We start from the raw sequence: 15705 nt of genomic DNA, 5'->3' as shown, positions 1-15705 counted from the left end.
GATTTATTCTGGGGTTCAACTCCCTTGCCCTCAGACGTTTCCTTTTCCCACAGACATCACAATGCCCAAGTGTGTTACAGAAAGGCTTGGGAGAGAGACGTACTACCAAATGAGCTGTGTTTTTCTCTCAGAGATTGTTTTGGTGGCTTGAATGACACATCCCCATGTAACTGATGTCTGCACACGCGGTTTGCACAGAAAGAAATTTTCCTGTGGGAAGGAAAGTGTGCCACAGGATGCTGTTTTTACCTGTAGAGACCTGCGCTTAGGGATCAAGTGAGCGGCCCCGATAGCGGGCGGCCGGTGGCCCCCTCTCTGATCTGCCTCCCGCCCCGTCTCTGATCCCCGCCGGGGAGCCGGGGCTTGCTGCAGGGCTCCAGGAGCAGAGGGGCGGCCCTGCTCTCCCTCTTCCTGTCGTCTTGTAGAGCGGTGAAAGAAGCGAGTTCAAGCCTGTGGAAGGTCGTTGAGGCCTCTTCCGCGCCTTCCCTGCTGACATGGCAGTAGGGAGGGATCTCTGCAGATGCAGAAGGTGCCCTGAGGTCTGCTCCCTTCGCTGCCCAAATTCTTCCTCGCCTAATGGCAGCAGCAACAGGCAGCATCCTCCTGGCCTGCTTCCCCAGCAGAACGGGCTCTCCACAGTGTGCTCCTTCCACCCTCCCTCTGAAATGCTCATGATTTCTCCCTGGCCCTTCACCCCAAAAGCTTCACTGATCTCGCCACCTTCCTTCTGCCAGTCTCTAGTCACAGCAAATTGAATTTTGCTGATCCAAATGAGCCATTTTGTTCTCATCCTTGGGCTTGGAAAATTCAGCTTTTGTCTGCATTGCTGAGAACCCACTCAAGACAGCTGAACAGCCCTGATTAACAGCAGTAATGGGAATAGGTAAATTCATTCATTTTCCCATTCACAATTTACAATCAGCCTAAGGAACGAAAAAAATATTAAACAAAAAAAAAAGGACTTCACATAGAACATATTTTGCCTAACCCTTTGAAACAATAAGAACAATAAGCAGGAAGTCTACTCACACAAAGGCAGATTACAAAATTTATGTAGGAAGGGCAAGGGCAGAAAAAAAGATGGCAACGTCTGAATATATGCAGCTATTTGTATTTTTTCCCCTTCTTCATGGTATTGAAGATCTAATAAGTATGGTGAATGTCACACAACTGCAGTGTAAGAGACCATATTCTCCTCCTTGCCTGAGGCCAATGAGAGTATGCTCTGGTGCTGTAACACTTATCACTGGGTACAGCACATTATATCTCAGCTGAGGATTAAGTTTTTCCACAGCTAGAATTCTCCCATTGCACTCCTCCTTCCACCTCCCCGATGTATTTCCAAACCTATTTGTTTTCATCTAGCCTTTCTGAATGTCTCGCTAAATTCCCAATGTATCTGTACTCTTGAAACCTACACTGTAAAAATGCTGAGAAATCAGATCTGGTGAACTTTTATGTTAACCAGAGGTGTTTCAGCAGATCCATCTTGACTTCCAGGGCTAAATGCAAGGGAAGGAGAAATAAAAGCAGATTGGAATGGGGATATTAAGACACCAGGCCTGTCTCAGATAAATGTTTTGTAAGTTAGTGGCTGCCCAGCTAACTGTCATCCACAGTCTCCTGTAGACAGATTGATCAGGACAGCTGTCCTCAGGAGTTTCACTGCAAACCCCACTAAACAGCATTTGCAGCTCATCCTGGCCTCAGAAGATGTATTACTGACACAGTTGTGGGCAATTACTTTTCCACTGTTCAGAGAGATTCTGGTTTCATTTTATTCCCCTTCTCCCCCTCACTCACCCACCCAATCTAAATCTGTTCCTCTGTGAACCTTCTTTCTACACTGTGAGTGATCTCTGCTGTGGTTTCCTTTCCAGTGAAGAATTCAGGTAAGTCAAATTGACTCCTTTATTCCACCTGCGTGATGCTTTAGCTTGTCTCAAGCTGAAAGTCATACCCCAGGTCCTAGCAAGTGCACGTCTGGCTTTCCTTTCATTAAGCTAAAATGTCATTTACATCAGTCTGCTCTGACTTCTGCCTGAGGGTGTGATTCCATAGATAAACGAGCAAGTCCTAGCACTTACCCTGCCTGAAAAGCAGCTTTTCAGGTCTTGATGGGTTTGTCTTCTGCTGCTTTAGTGAGATGGTAGTGGGGATCTGGCAAGCACCCATGCTGCTGTGAGTGTCGGGCATGTACAGCAGAGAATTGGAAAGGAGGAGCATTATAATCAAGTGTCCATTAATTCACTCCGCAGAACTACTGACCTGTCTCATGACTGTCTTGCATGTTGTGATGCCTCAAGCACTCTCCTTTTTTAATCTGGAGTCAATATCACTTAGCTGCTGGAAGCACTACCTGTTTTGACACCTATAGCCATGCTTTGTCTGCCATTTGTAACATAGTTGACTCTTCACCATCTTTAAGTTCTTACTCATACATTTGCTCATTATGGACATTGTGTACATAAATCTCCATACTTAAAGTAAACATCATCCTCATTAGAAGTTGTGAAGACTTTGTTGGACTATCACAGTTGATTGGCTCTTCCATACAGTAGGTTCCGTGCAAATAGGGAGCTCATAATCAGTGAACAGTTTTTAGTTTTTAATAAGCCAATACCAACCTTTTACTTCCTAAATTCAGTTAAAATAGGTTCATTATACAGTAGCATAAGAAAACTAGCTATTTTACATTCTGAAGAAATACATGATTTCATGAGAATTACCATGTAGGAGGGAAGTGACAGGACTGAATCTTGGAACAAGGGACTAAATCAGAGCATAAATCTAGCTGTCCCCCACAGTTTCTGTCCTTGCTCTACCTGAGCAACAGTATTCTCACTGCTGCTGCAAGGAACAGAAGGTAAATAACCAAGCATAAATTGGTTTTGTTTTCTTTGAAACACACTTTCTGACAGGCTTTGAGTATTTTCTCGAAGCATTGTGGGTATTTTCTTAAATATTGAAGCTATAATTTCATGTAGGAAATTGTGTACAAAATAGATTTTGTAAGCGCTGGTTTAAATGCTGGTCTGAAGGATTTTTTGTAAATGTTAAGTTTTCATACAGGGTTAGGAAAAGGAGACATTTAACTAGAGAGAGAGAGAGAGAGAGAGAAACGCATAGATTCTTTACATAGCTAGGTATCTCGGAAGGAAGGAGCAGTAAGAAACCACCACTTGCAACTTCTTAAATTATTTGTATGATGGGTGAAATTATGTGCCCCTGTGCTTATTGTAGAGCCCTAGAACTCCCCCTCCACAGACCATGTTGTGAGAGCCACACTAGGCAAGAAAGAAGGAAGACTGTGGCTATGTTCAAGCTATCATGGGCTGTAAGTCACTGCTGTTAGAACTTCTGTTTGCAGAGCAGAGTTTCCAGGCTGCCCAAACTAGGTCAAGGATGCTGCTGATGGAAGGGCAGTATAAAGCTCCCCTGACCTTTTTCTTCCCCCACTCCTGCACCTTTGCCAATAATGCAACAGACAAATTGACTAAGATGCCATAATCAACTCACTAAGCATGTACTCCTAGGTGAGTACTACCTGGTTTGGGGATTGAATGCCAAGGTGAGTTGGGAACAGACAAGGATCCATGCCTCCATGTCTCTTCCCCCCACCCCCTGCACACAGGGAGATTGGTCACTCTAGGTCTAAGCACAAAAACATACCTCCAGCAAAGCTAAAGATAGTGACTTTGTGCCTGGTAGAGGGGCTGGTAATGACACAAAGCAAAGCAATTTCAGAACAAGCTCCGATTTTTAGCAACTTGTTCCAAATCCACACTGAGGTAACTCTGTCGTAACCCTGAAGACACACTTATGCTGTAATTATTAACTGTTTGCTTTTTAGGACATGTCTGTTCAACATTGTTTATCTTTTCTGTAAGCCATTGGTAAATCTATTGACATTTTTTAGATGTTTGCTATAGGTACATATAAATGTATAGATCTTATAAATACTGGAACAGCTTCTTCCTAAGTAAACGCTGCTTATAAAATACAGAGCTATTGTCACTGTCATACCTGCTGAGTAAATTTATTCTTTTCATCAATTATCAGGGATGCAGATTATATCACAGTAGGTAATGTGCTCCGGTTGTCTCCCTTAGCTGCCATTTAAACCAGTTAAAATGAAAAAAACTACCAATATAAATCTTGCCACCTAATGTTCCACTTTCAAGTAAACATTGCCAACCCCCAAATAATTTAAAGTGTCTTCCTTCTGTCTGTCATTCACCCTAGCATTAGTTCCTGTCCTCAGAGGTCTCACTGGCAACCATATCTATCCTGTCATGAAAAGGCTCTGAAAAATGCTCACTTTCTTCTCTGATCCTTTTTAAAATCCTGTGGCCTGACTAACTACTATCACAGAAAGATGTGGAGAAACTTCCTACATGCTTCTTGCAAGATGTGTCTTCAGCTGTGGAAAAATATACTGAGTCCTATTAAGTTCATGAGTAGGAGATGTTTACAAAAATAGTATCTGTATCAGATCTACAGAGGCAGGGATCATCCTCTGGGGATGTATGCTTCTCTGTTGGCCTCCTGCCACTGGCAGTATGGATTCCCCAGTAAATGCTGCTTCTGGCAGAGATCTCTGTAATTGCTTCATAGAAGTAATGGAGTAGATGCCACAAGATTTAATTCTACATCAAGTTGTATTAGCTACTGATAGGATTTGCATGTGGACTGAAAAGGAAATGAGATAGCAAAATGACTCATACAGTTCTTTTTTGTTCAGAGGTACTTTGGTGCAGGAGACAAACAGAAAGGCTTTTTATGAGGTTCAAAGTGTGAAAAAAGTAGTGCCAATGTAGTTCAGATCCTGAAAGTGGTGTAATTTATCTGACTTAAGTAGAAGGCTGGGTCCTTTCTAGCTGTGAAAATATTTGAGGCTGTGTGAATCAACTGAAGATTAGAGAGGACAATAGGTGGAGGTATAGACATGGGCTATGTTCGTATTTTATGTTGTGATATAAGCTCATGCTTACCTGCACTCACATCTGAGCAAATGTGATCTTGTTCTGCCTGCACGCAGAGGTCATAAAAAACTTTGAGAGCATATTAGTTCAGGGAGAACTGAGACAGAACTAAGCAATCCACCCCCTCAATAGTGTATTTATCAAAAAATCCTCTTGGGTGTTTTGTCCCATATTGCTGAAGAGAGGTAATAATGAGCACCAAAACATTATTTTTTCCCTTCTTCTGCATGGTGAGTTCTCAAATTAGCCGATGCTGCCAAAGTAGAGGCACCCACTTTGGATATCCTGGCATCATCTATTGGAAACTTACCATTGACAGAGTGTCCCAAATTAAGCACAGTCTCACTCAGAGGAATGAAATACGTCAATGTTAGCCAGATACCTTAAAAACACATTTGTTTCAATGCAGGTTAAATTTAAAAAAAAATACATTTCTGAAACAAATTTTAAGAATTAGATTACAGGTAGCCCACTGCTTGCCTGCTCTTTATGTGCTGGGGTGACATACCTCTCCACTGTAGAAATTCTTAAAATTTGTTTCAGACAACAAAAGTGCACCCATACCTGCTTTGCTGCAAGATCCCTGTTGTGTGACCTCACTTATTTGGCAGTATTCTATTAAAATACAATCACCTTTCTTTATAAGACGTAGGTTTGGTGTATTGGTACAAACACACATGCTTAATGCTCAGCGTTCACTATCCTTTTCTCACCTTATCTTGGTATTTCCCTTCCACTAGTTTTTCTTAAGGATTTGTAGTTTCACAGTTTTTCAGAACCACCTTGCTGTTTTGTAGATTTTTAGCAAGTATAATCTTTTCTCATTATTTTCATCCATGTTTGATTTTTATCCAGTCATGCAGAAGTGTCATGTTCTGTTCTATATATATTAAGATCTCATCTTTCATACAGTTCCCATTTCTAGACTTTACAGAAGACAGAGAAAAGGAATTTACCATCTGGAGATGTGGTAGTGCAGCTTGTTCTGTTCGCATTTCACCAATGCCTTTGTAGCACACTGACCTACTGCATGTGATCATGCATCACCTTCTATTTGAGCATGGAGAACCGTCACTCTCTGGAACTGCAGCTCAGTATCAGAGAATTAGCGAGTCTAGCCTGCTTCATCTGTCACAAACTTCACCCACTCAGCAGCACCATTCTGGCAAGTATCTTTCATAAATCTGTTCTGCATCCTTGCATGTCCTTACCTTGTGTCTGAACCAGCTAAATGCCTGCTCACATGGAATGAGACTGGAAGTAGGCTGGACCATGCTCTGAAATTCCAGTTTCTTCTGCCATGGGCCAGGGCTTTTTCAGCAGCACATGAAATGGAAAGATGAGTGAGTTCACGGATGAGGGACGCTTTCCCACTCTCCTCCCTGTGAGGAAGGGCTCAGCAGATAGTAACAAATAAGGAGGAAAAAAGAAAGGAGATTCCAGGAATGTAAGAGAGGTGGAACTTGGTGAATCTCTTGACAGTCATGCTGAGAGTGCACAGGTTCCTCACCATCAGGCAAGTAGTGCCAAGAGTGGAGGTCTGAGGAGGTGGCTTTGGAGGGTCAAAAAGGGTATATGGTATGCACTAGGAAAACAGTCACCACCAATTACATAAATGTGAGGTGTATATTAGGGTGCAGACATCTTTGATGCAGTCTGAGTCTTATTTTGCCTTTTTTAAAACGTTTACTTCATTCTCTACTGAATGTCTCGTTTCCATACAGCAGATACTTCTTCTAAATGTCAGTTGAACCTATATTAGTGGTGTTGCTCAAACTGCATTTTAAAAAATAATCTGCAAGCAGTTAATGTGCTTTTTAAATTCCCAGTGTTATGTAAAAAGGCACAATATTTTTAGCCTTACAAAATACCAGTTGTCATCTCACTCTCTCCCTTTGATATATTGGAGATGGGGGACTAGATGCTCACAGAAACTGTAGATACTAATTCTTTCAAAAATAAGTGTTTTCTTCAGCAATGTGGCTTTGGAGTTACACAGATATAATAAAAACATGAAAATATCCCAAACCTTAAAATTGAGTCTGAACCAAGAAAGTAGTTTTTACTTAAAAACCTTGTGATTCTTACTTAAAAACCTCACGTCCAAATTCTTATGTCTGGAATAATGATAGCATAATGTATCCAGAAGCAAAATAACAACTTAAACTGTTCACTCATACACTGACAGAATGCCCCTCATATTTAAAAAATCTCCAGAAGGTACCCTCTGCCATATAACATAGAGCACACAACTGCTGTGAGTAGGCTCTGGCAAATCAACATTGACTCAAACTATTTTTGGAATCAAGTCAGGCCTGCTGCTGTTTCTGGAGATGTGAATACATCTACCTGCTCTGCTATGCTGCTGCACTGTATAAGGAATATGGTGGGATCCAGAACGCTTGCCTCTATGTTTGTTTGGCAGTGACGTTTCTGTTTCCATTTGTGTTTACAGGTCTTCTGAGGTCAAACGTTTTCACCTGCTGACAACCACCTTAATAAGCACATTGGGCCTTGCTTCTTTCTGTGTTCACTACTGAAATTTGAAGAACGGGATCAGGCTGCCTTGCAACCATTTCTTCTTATTGACTTGCAGCCCTTGACATCCTGATGCTTGGGTGCATCCAGAAGCCTCAGGTGCTTCTGGCTAGGAGGCATCCCCTACCAAAAGCAGGCCAGGAAAGAAAAGGATCCTGTTCTCAAACCCGGTGATCCTTTAAAGGAAATCACATGACTTCCTGGGTTTGGTGGCATCAATGCAATTTAAGAGATGGCCACTAGAAACTCCTGGAATAATAATGTTTATTGTTGCACCACACAGCATATGGAGGCATATATATCAGTACTGGGCTAAGGCAAAAGCCACAAAAGTACAGGAAAGACAATAGTCACCAGTCTGGGCAACATTATGCCCAGCAACTGGTAACCCTGTCACTTCCCAGACATATGATGGAGTGTCTTGAAACTGAGCAGCTGTAGGGTGAGAACACCTGCTGATCAGGACTGAGGAGGGCCTTCTTTAACACTGCTGTGCTTTTGTGCTGGCAGACAGTCATGCTGGTTTTAATTAAACCTGGTTGAGTTTGTGACTGGCCATCAACCACAGTTGGGTACCCCTGCCATGAATCACTAGTGTTTTTAATGCCTGCAAGTACTTTTTCATAGAATTGTTTGGGTTGGAAGGGACCTTTAAAGGTCACCCAGTCCAACACTCACCTGCCATGTGCAGGGACATCTTTTGCTAGATCAGGTTGCTCAGAGCCCTGTCCAACCTGAAGGGCAGTGGTTTGTCCTTAACCAGCGTCTTTAGTCCAGCCAACACTGTTCTGTTTTTTTGACAGAAAAGCAATTTTAGATGGAATCAAGACATGCACTGATTCAATATGTGAGGTGTTTTCACAGTATAATACTATAATCAGCCATCACAATGTTTCAAAAAGTTGCCCACTTCTCACATTCTCATGTGTACTAGGCCTATTCTTATATAGTAAGGCCCTGAAACATAAGGTGCAGTTAATGCAAGAGCATGTCTTCTGCATTTAGGGGGATCTTAGTTTTTCTATGCTTTTACAGGAGGCTGCTCTCCTTTCTGTCTCCCCAAAGTTGGTTTTAATCTGCAGTAGGTAAGAGAACATTTATTATACTTTCATATTTACTACTTCTTCCTCAGTTTACTGTCAGCTGGGAGAAAAAGTTGAAACAGCTGTAGTTGAGAAGAGTTCTGGTCTTGTGGTCCCTCAAATCAACAAAAAAAGACAAAATAAAATCTGAGTCTAATGAGAGAGTCATTTCAGCCTCAAAACCAAACCAAGAGCCTGAGAATATGGAATATTGAAGAGTAAAAAAGAGTCTAGAATTTAGTGTCCCCCTAATCTTGACCACAAGCTAAGGTCACTAAATTGACTTTAGTCTTTTGTCACTAAAGGGCTGATATCTGTCTGCAGTGACATCATGGAAGCAAAGGGTCAGGAGGTTTGCCAAGTACGTAAGAGGCATGGTTATCATACTGACCTTCATCAAGGCAACTGGAGAATGCCTTAGTTGGAAGAAATGCATCTCCAGAAATGTACATTCACAGCTGAGCAATGCTATGTCTTGAGCCCTTGCCCAAGCATCTACTGCTGACAGGCAGGGACGGTTCACAGTTAAGAGAGAAAAATGGTAGTCAATTGATTCAGAAATTAGGCTATGCCTCATCACACCTCTGGAGAACCCAATCTGAAAATTGTCAATGACTTCATAATACAAGATGGAACACATTTTGAGGACCTCTGCTGAGTTTTGAACAATAGCTGTGGCTAATATCACTTAGACTAGCTATAAAGCACTTGCGGTGGTGGCCTATAACTGCTACCACCCTATCCTCCACAGCCCGTGGCTGTCCTGCAGTGCTTGATCACTTTGCTAGATATGGAATGAACTTCGCAAAAATCGTCAGTGAGGCCTGTCATACCCTTGTATTTTCAACCAACTAAAATCATACTCTGCTTGAATCATCTTCCTCTCTCTCTCATAAGTTGTCACTTTGTCGCAGACTCATAGCTGCCACTGAAAGTACAGTGGCTCCACTGCAAGGACCTGCACAGCCCTGTGGAACAGTCAAAGATTCTTGTCTTAAATTAACTAATGTAATTAATTAATGTAAATTAACTAGCAAACATACTAGCAGCCACATGTACTAAATCTGGGAACTGCAGAAAACTTCATATAGCTCCACACTTCTTGCTTTTGGAAAACAAGGGCTTGAGGGTCTGCACCTCTTAAAGCTGTACTCAGATTGTGGTTTACTGTGCAGTTTGTAGATAACATTTGGCCCGATGTTTTTTGCAAACAGACTCTTGGACCATATGCCTATATTGTCTATTTGGTTTGTCTGTTGCTTTGTTTCAGGGCTTTGGTTCCTTGATCATCTATGCTGTATAAATACTAGGTTTTGCCAGGACTCCAGTCTGGAGTTAACTAATTATTTGGTTTTGTGAGGCCCAAAAGAGAGGGTAGTTTGCTTCAGGATCTACACCCTACAGATAATGCAGGTATGGACTACACCAGGCTTCATTCTTCCTGACCAGAACAATCTGATGTATTCCTAATGTACTCACAAGTCCAACACACCCTGACATATGCATCTCATTTTTGTAGGCACACTACAGAATAGAGAATGAGCAGTCTCCAAACCCTGTCCCTGCTTATTTGGCTATCATCTCAATTATGCAAGAAAATAATAGCACTGGGATAGAAGGGGGCCACGTGGGGACTGGAGTGACCAGGATCCTGTCCCAGGTTAATGTTACTGAGACTGTCGATAAGCATCTCTGTCCCTCTAGCAGCACCAGATGCTTCTCTGGGAAGCCACCACAGAACTTCTATTATATGACATAAGAGGAGTCTCAGTATGAGACCAGGGGAGTTGAGAATCAGCTTTTGCCTCAGCTTTGTCACAGGGAGGATGTGGGTGAAGAACCCTTTTCCAGGGACACAACACCCTCCCCCCACAGATCCACACACTGAAATTATCCCTGGAACTTTTTGTCAGAATCTCCCAGAATGCAACAAGGTGTGCACTCAGCTCTGTTGAGTACATACATCGATCTGATTACGTTCGTTTGCAGGAAGGAGCGTGGCTTGTTTGTACTATGCTTACAAGACTACATAACAAAGTGAAGAAAGGAGACTTGTACCACAAGAGCATGGTACTCCGCGATTGTAAGAGGCTTGCACCACACACAGGAACTCTTTAATTTGTGGACTGACAGGTCTGTTTCTTTGACAGTCAGTTCTGACAAGCAGTATTTGCCAGAGAACAGCCAAGTACGTCACTGCTCGCTTGTCTTCCTGGTGGCAAAGGGGTGGGGCATATGGTTGAGGAAATGGCAGGGGTATCCTTGGAATGTGGAAATGGCTGATTTCCGAGCAGAATGGACTCTGGTGGCCATCCACACTCAGCTGCATACACAGCCACGCTTCAGTCACCCAGCAGTTCTTCAGCTGCATCCCACTGCCTTGTCCAGGCCTTGGGTGTCTGGTCATCGTTTTCCAGAGTCACAGAACAGCTCATACTCCACCTGGGAAAGCAGATACCTTCTGGGACAGCCTGCTTTCTTCCCTCATCCCTCAGGCACAGAGCCCAGCAGCAGCAGCGAACAGAAGGGGTGGGAGGGCGGTGTGAGGGGAAGGAAGCCTGCCAGTGAACAAGCCCCAGGAGCCATAGAGCTGCAGGCATGCCGCCCTGCTGAGAATTGGACAGAGGCAGCAGCTCAGCAGGAAATCTTGCTGGCAGGAGACAAGGAAACAGCAGTGGTAATTGATCTGGGAGCTGCACCCCTTGCCCAGGAGTCTCTGCCATGCATCTGTCTAGGAAAGACTTGACAGCCCTGCAGGAAATTGAGCTTTTTCCCTGTAGAGACACCACCCCAGACAGGGGTCTGCCTGGCCACAGGTCACACCACAGAGATCACAGAATCAGAGAATCATCAGGGTTGGAAAAGACCTTGAAGATCATCCAGTCCAACCAGGAACGTCACACTGTCCGTTCTCAACTCCACCAGATCCCTCAGTGCTGCGTCAACCCGACTCTTCAACCCCTTCAGGGATGCGGACTACACCACTGCCCTGAATACTTTCCTCCCCCTTATTTCTATGTGACCAGTTTGCCTCACTAAAAAGTGTTTCCTGGCACAGCAAGTCTTTGGGCTTTTTTTCTTTACAGCTTATGGCTTATTCTAGTGTTTTAGGCAGGGTAATCTAATTGTATGTGTATGGCCCAAATGGCCTTTCAAAGTATGTACATATGTGTGTGCGTTGCATACAATACTTTCATAGTGGGATTTGAAAAACCCACAGTGACACTTTTCAGAGATCAGAGAGGCTCTGTAGCTGCTAAACAGATCCCATTCTTGGGGAGGGACACTTCCAGAGTGTGCTTTGCACTGCAAACTCAGTTTTGAAGGGAAACAGCAGAGATACTAGTTATCTGTCCCGGGTAGCTGATTGTTCAGGGACTTCTCCAGGAGAATTCATGACCTTTGCAGCTAGCATTCCTGACTGTGTGCCAGTTTCACAGATGCAGGAGGATGATGAGGCTCATCAGGACTGGAGGCTCTGCCATCTCCAGTGCATCTTTCTGTGTTTGGCACCCAGCTGTCAACACGCATCCCACAGCAGGGCTGAGGCACTCCAACTTGAAACTGCTGTTTGGTCAGGAGAAAGGCAGCCCCGCATGTATCACAGCCTCCACAGAGTGGGAGCAACAGTCGTAGCAGGTGTCAGCTTATGCCAGACGTAGCCCTTCACATGGGGGATACCCGGAGAGGGCTGTGCTGTGGGAGCACAACAGATCCCAGGAGAGCTCTTACCAGGGTGCATTACACCTGTTGGTCTGTACGGATGAAGACAGTTTGCCACAGGTGGCTCTGCCCTGGACACTGTGGGCCTAACCTCATCTGTACCTCTTGGCCCAAGGACCAAAGTGAACCCATTATATATCCCCAACTCTTCCAGTAGGCTCAGACATAGCATTTAATACAGCACAGGGAAAGCTTATGAGTATCAAGTTTAGCATTAATCAATAAAGTGTGGTTAGACTAACCAGAGGTTCTAAAGAAGTATTAGAGATGCAACACAGATAAGAGAAATTTTAATTGGTTAGGAAAAACATGGACTCCGATGTGGCATCACTAATTACTAACTCACACTGAGATAAAATAGCACTAACTGATCTGTTGATAGGGATGGAAATTATACAGATGCAGATGTTTTATATTATTAACACAACTAAAGCATCCTGTCCAGCATCTAGATTGCCTTCCTCTGACCTTAAACCTACTGTTAACAAAAAGATTCCCATCTGCAGCTACCTGAAACCTCCTGAATCTAGGTAAGACCTTCTGCCTGACAAGTTTAATTCCCCGATAGTGTTCTTGTAAATAATCGTTCCTTTTGCATTCAAGGACTGATTTTTTTCTTCTCTTATGTCTACTTTTTCATTTTATAGGCACCTAAACACTGCTAGCATATTCATCTCAGTGCAGTACATGAATTTGCCACATTACTTCTGCATGGCTTTATTCTTTATTTACTCACTGCATGACATGGCTGAATTACCAGTGAAGATTCTTTATATCTGTCTCCATAAAAACTCAGTCTCTCTAAGGCAGGTTCCTTGAACTCTTAAGATTCTAAGCTTTGATTTGATAGCCAGTACTGGGGCTTGCTTCCTGTCACTCATCTCAAGCCCCCAGCTAGAACTGCATATTCTAAATCCCTCCAAACTCTCTAGCTGTCACTTCACCCATGGTGTAGAGTAGCATTCACACAACAATATACTCCAAAACACCAGATCAGTTTTTTCATGGCATGGAACAGCCAAAGTGATTTATGCAGAGGACTGCTGCTAATTCCAGAAATGACAAGGTCTGGCACAAAAAGCTGAGTATACTTGTTGATCCATCTCTCTACCCAGACAGCTAAATGCCTATTCAAAACTAGTATTTTGCTTCAACTAAAGAGGCTGACTACAACTGTGTACATCTCGGGGCACTAATTTCAGTTTGCAGCACAAAAATATCTACTCTTCCAAAGAATTGCATGAAGAAAGGTTGCCAGCATAAGGAGGTTTTTACTTTGTTTGCAGAGGAATCAGAACTTACATAGGGAAGTTAGTTCATCTTCATCTCTGATTAAAAAAGAACAAACTTTAAATCTACTATATGGCAAGCATGAAATCAGATTAAAGTTTCCCTGTGTGTATTATGATGTACTCCAGTTAGAGAATTCTAGCTTTCACATGTCCAACCTGCTAAACTCTTCTCTGTTTCATATTTGTTTTATCATAGTGAGGAGATAGTACAAAATGTCTAAGAGGGTGTGCTTTTCTTGTTCTTATTCCCACTTCACTTGATTTGCCTTCATCACCACATCAGCGAGACAATGAAACATGCAAGCATCTGGATTTGTGGGGATTTCATACCAGAAAGTATGAGAGCGCAGATTTTTTTTCATATTCTCTCAGCACTTTTTTAATCTCAGTCTGAGACATTCTTTGTTTTCTCTGTAGTCAGGACTAGCCCAGGGAACAGTGGCAGAGTATCTGAGGTCACGCTGATTGTGTAAGGTGTGCTGTGATGTTCCAGAATTTGGTTAGCTCTGAACTGACATCTTTACCTGACCAAGAGGGAAAAGGAATGTCTGCACTAGAAAAGTGACAGTGTTAGAAGACCCAGCACAGAGATACCCTCCCTATCCTGTATAATTATTTTTTTCTTTGTGCATTACTCATGGGAGGTAACGGGGCTGATGGCATGCAAACAAAAGTGTCAGTAACCTCAGAATTATTTAGCACCCACACAAGAGCTATAGATCCCTAAGCAATTCACAGCCATAGATCAATGGCTGCAGCTATGTAAGGGATGCTCAGTGCTACGCATTGCTATGGGTGACATTTTCATATGGTATGTAAAAATGAAAAACCCCACAGAGGTCCCAATTTTTCCAGCTGTATTAGCTGGGTTAATAAAAGGTTTTACCTCTTTGTACAAACCTTGTCTGTAAAATTAAAGATTTGTTTACAGTGGATTTCCTAAGCCTTGATGACCCTCTTTGCATAGCTCTCCAATATGAAGATTTTGCAGTAGTGCACACTGGGAGTCTAACTGATGTGGTTCGTGGCTTAACTCACCCACCTGTGAGTAAATGCCAGTACTGAAACATACCTATGTTGACAGGTACGTTTTAGGAGCAGACAAGCCCCAGATCTCCTGAGCATTACCAAACACAGTAATTCGCCAGGGAAGTTTCAAACTAGTAAGGGTATTAACCCCAGTATGAAGGCCAAATTCCAAGGGTAAAGTGCAGCAAAGCACAGGAATTGTCTTTATTGGTATCCCTCCTGCCTAAGAGGCTTATAAGCAAGAAGAAAAGTCTGGGGTTGAAAATTCCACGCTCTGCTGTGCTGGATCAGGCTGTCCCTGGTCTAGAGCAGTGCTGAACGGGGGTTCCTTATTTTTCTCAGCCACCACTGAGAGAAAAATAAACCCAATGTGCCGCACAGGCAATCCAGCAAAGCGATTCAAGCGACTAGTGTTTGACATAAAACGGTTCAGTGTTTGCCTTGCAGCCAGTACAAGAACAAGTCGCTTTTTTGCACGGTGGAGTCATCTGACGTTAAGGCGGGTGCGAGTCAGATGCTCTCGCAGCTGGGTCGTGCGGGGAAGAGGCCAGTGGGGACCCTGACTCACCAGAGCTGCTGAATTTCTTCCTAAAATCCAGCTCAGCGACTGAAGCGCAGTCCCGGGCTAGTGGGGGTGGGGGGTGCAGCAGGGCCCTGCTCTGGCACAGCGGGAGGGAACGACACCGCGCTGCAAGGCGGCGGGAGGAGAGCCGCACAAACATTTCTTCATCGTCACCAGCGGTAGCCAGGGAAATACACCTCCTCTCTTCGCCCTCTCCTTGTCTTGCCTTTCCTCGCCTTGCAGGTAAAGCCGGAGGGGGCGCGCAGAGGCTACCAGCGCGGGCTCACGGCGGAGCGCGCCGCGCCGTCTCCCCTTACCTCATCGCCACATTCCCCAACGAGTAAGCTCAGCTGTTCGCGCAGCCTCTCTCCTTTTATGGTCAAACAACTTTGCCTGGGCGAGGCTTTTTTCGCGAGTTGGTAGGCAGCGCTTGGGCTCAGCAGCTCCCCCACCTTTCATTCCCGCTGCCTTTCTCGGCAGGACAGGCCGAGCCC

General features: G+C 43.8%; 1 protein-coding gene across 1 annotated transcript in view; it reads left to right on the top strand.

The window, feature by feature from the left end:
* The first annotated feature begins 370 nt into the window (after positions 1–370).
* ZYX (zyxin) overlaps positions 371–15705 on the top strand; it is a 26825-nt gene continuing 11490 nt past the window's right edge. The window contains exon 1 of the mRNA XM_026852480.1: positions 371–883. Within this exon, the coding sequence (XP_026708281.1) occupies positions 874–883 (10 nt within the window). The 5' untranslated portion in view covers positions 371–873. The remainder of the gene's footprint in view (positions 884–15705) is intronic.

This window comes from Athene cunicularia (assembly GCF_003259725.1).
Source record: "Athene cunicularia isolate RWA chromosome 1 unlocalized genomic scaffold, athCun1 chr1_part1, whole genome shotgun sequence".
NCBI lineage: Eukaryota > Metazoa > Chordata > Aves > Strigiformes > Strigidae > Athene > Athene cunicularia.
Note: the sequence above shows the minus strand (reverse complement) of the source record. Positions and strands in the feature narration are given on the sequence as shown.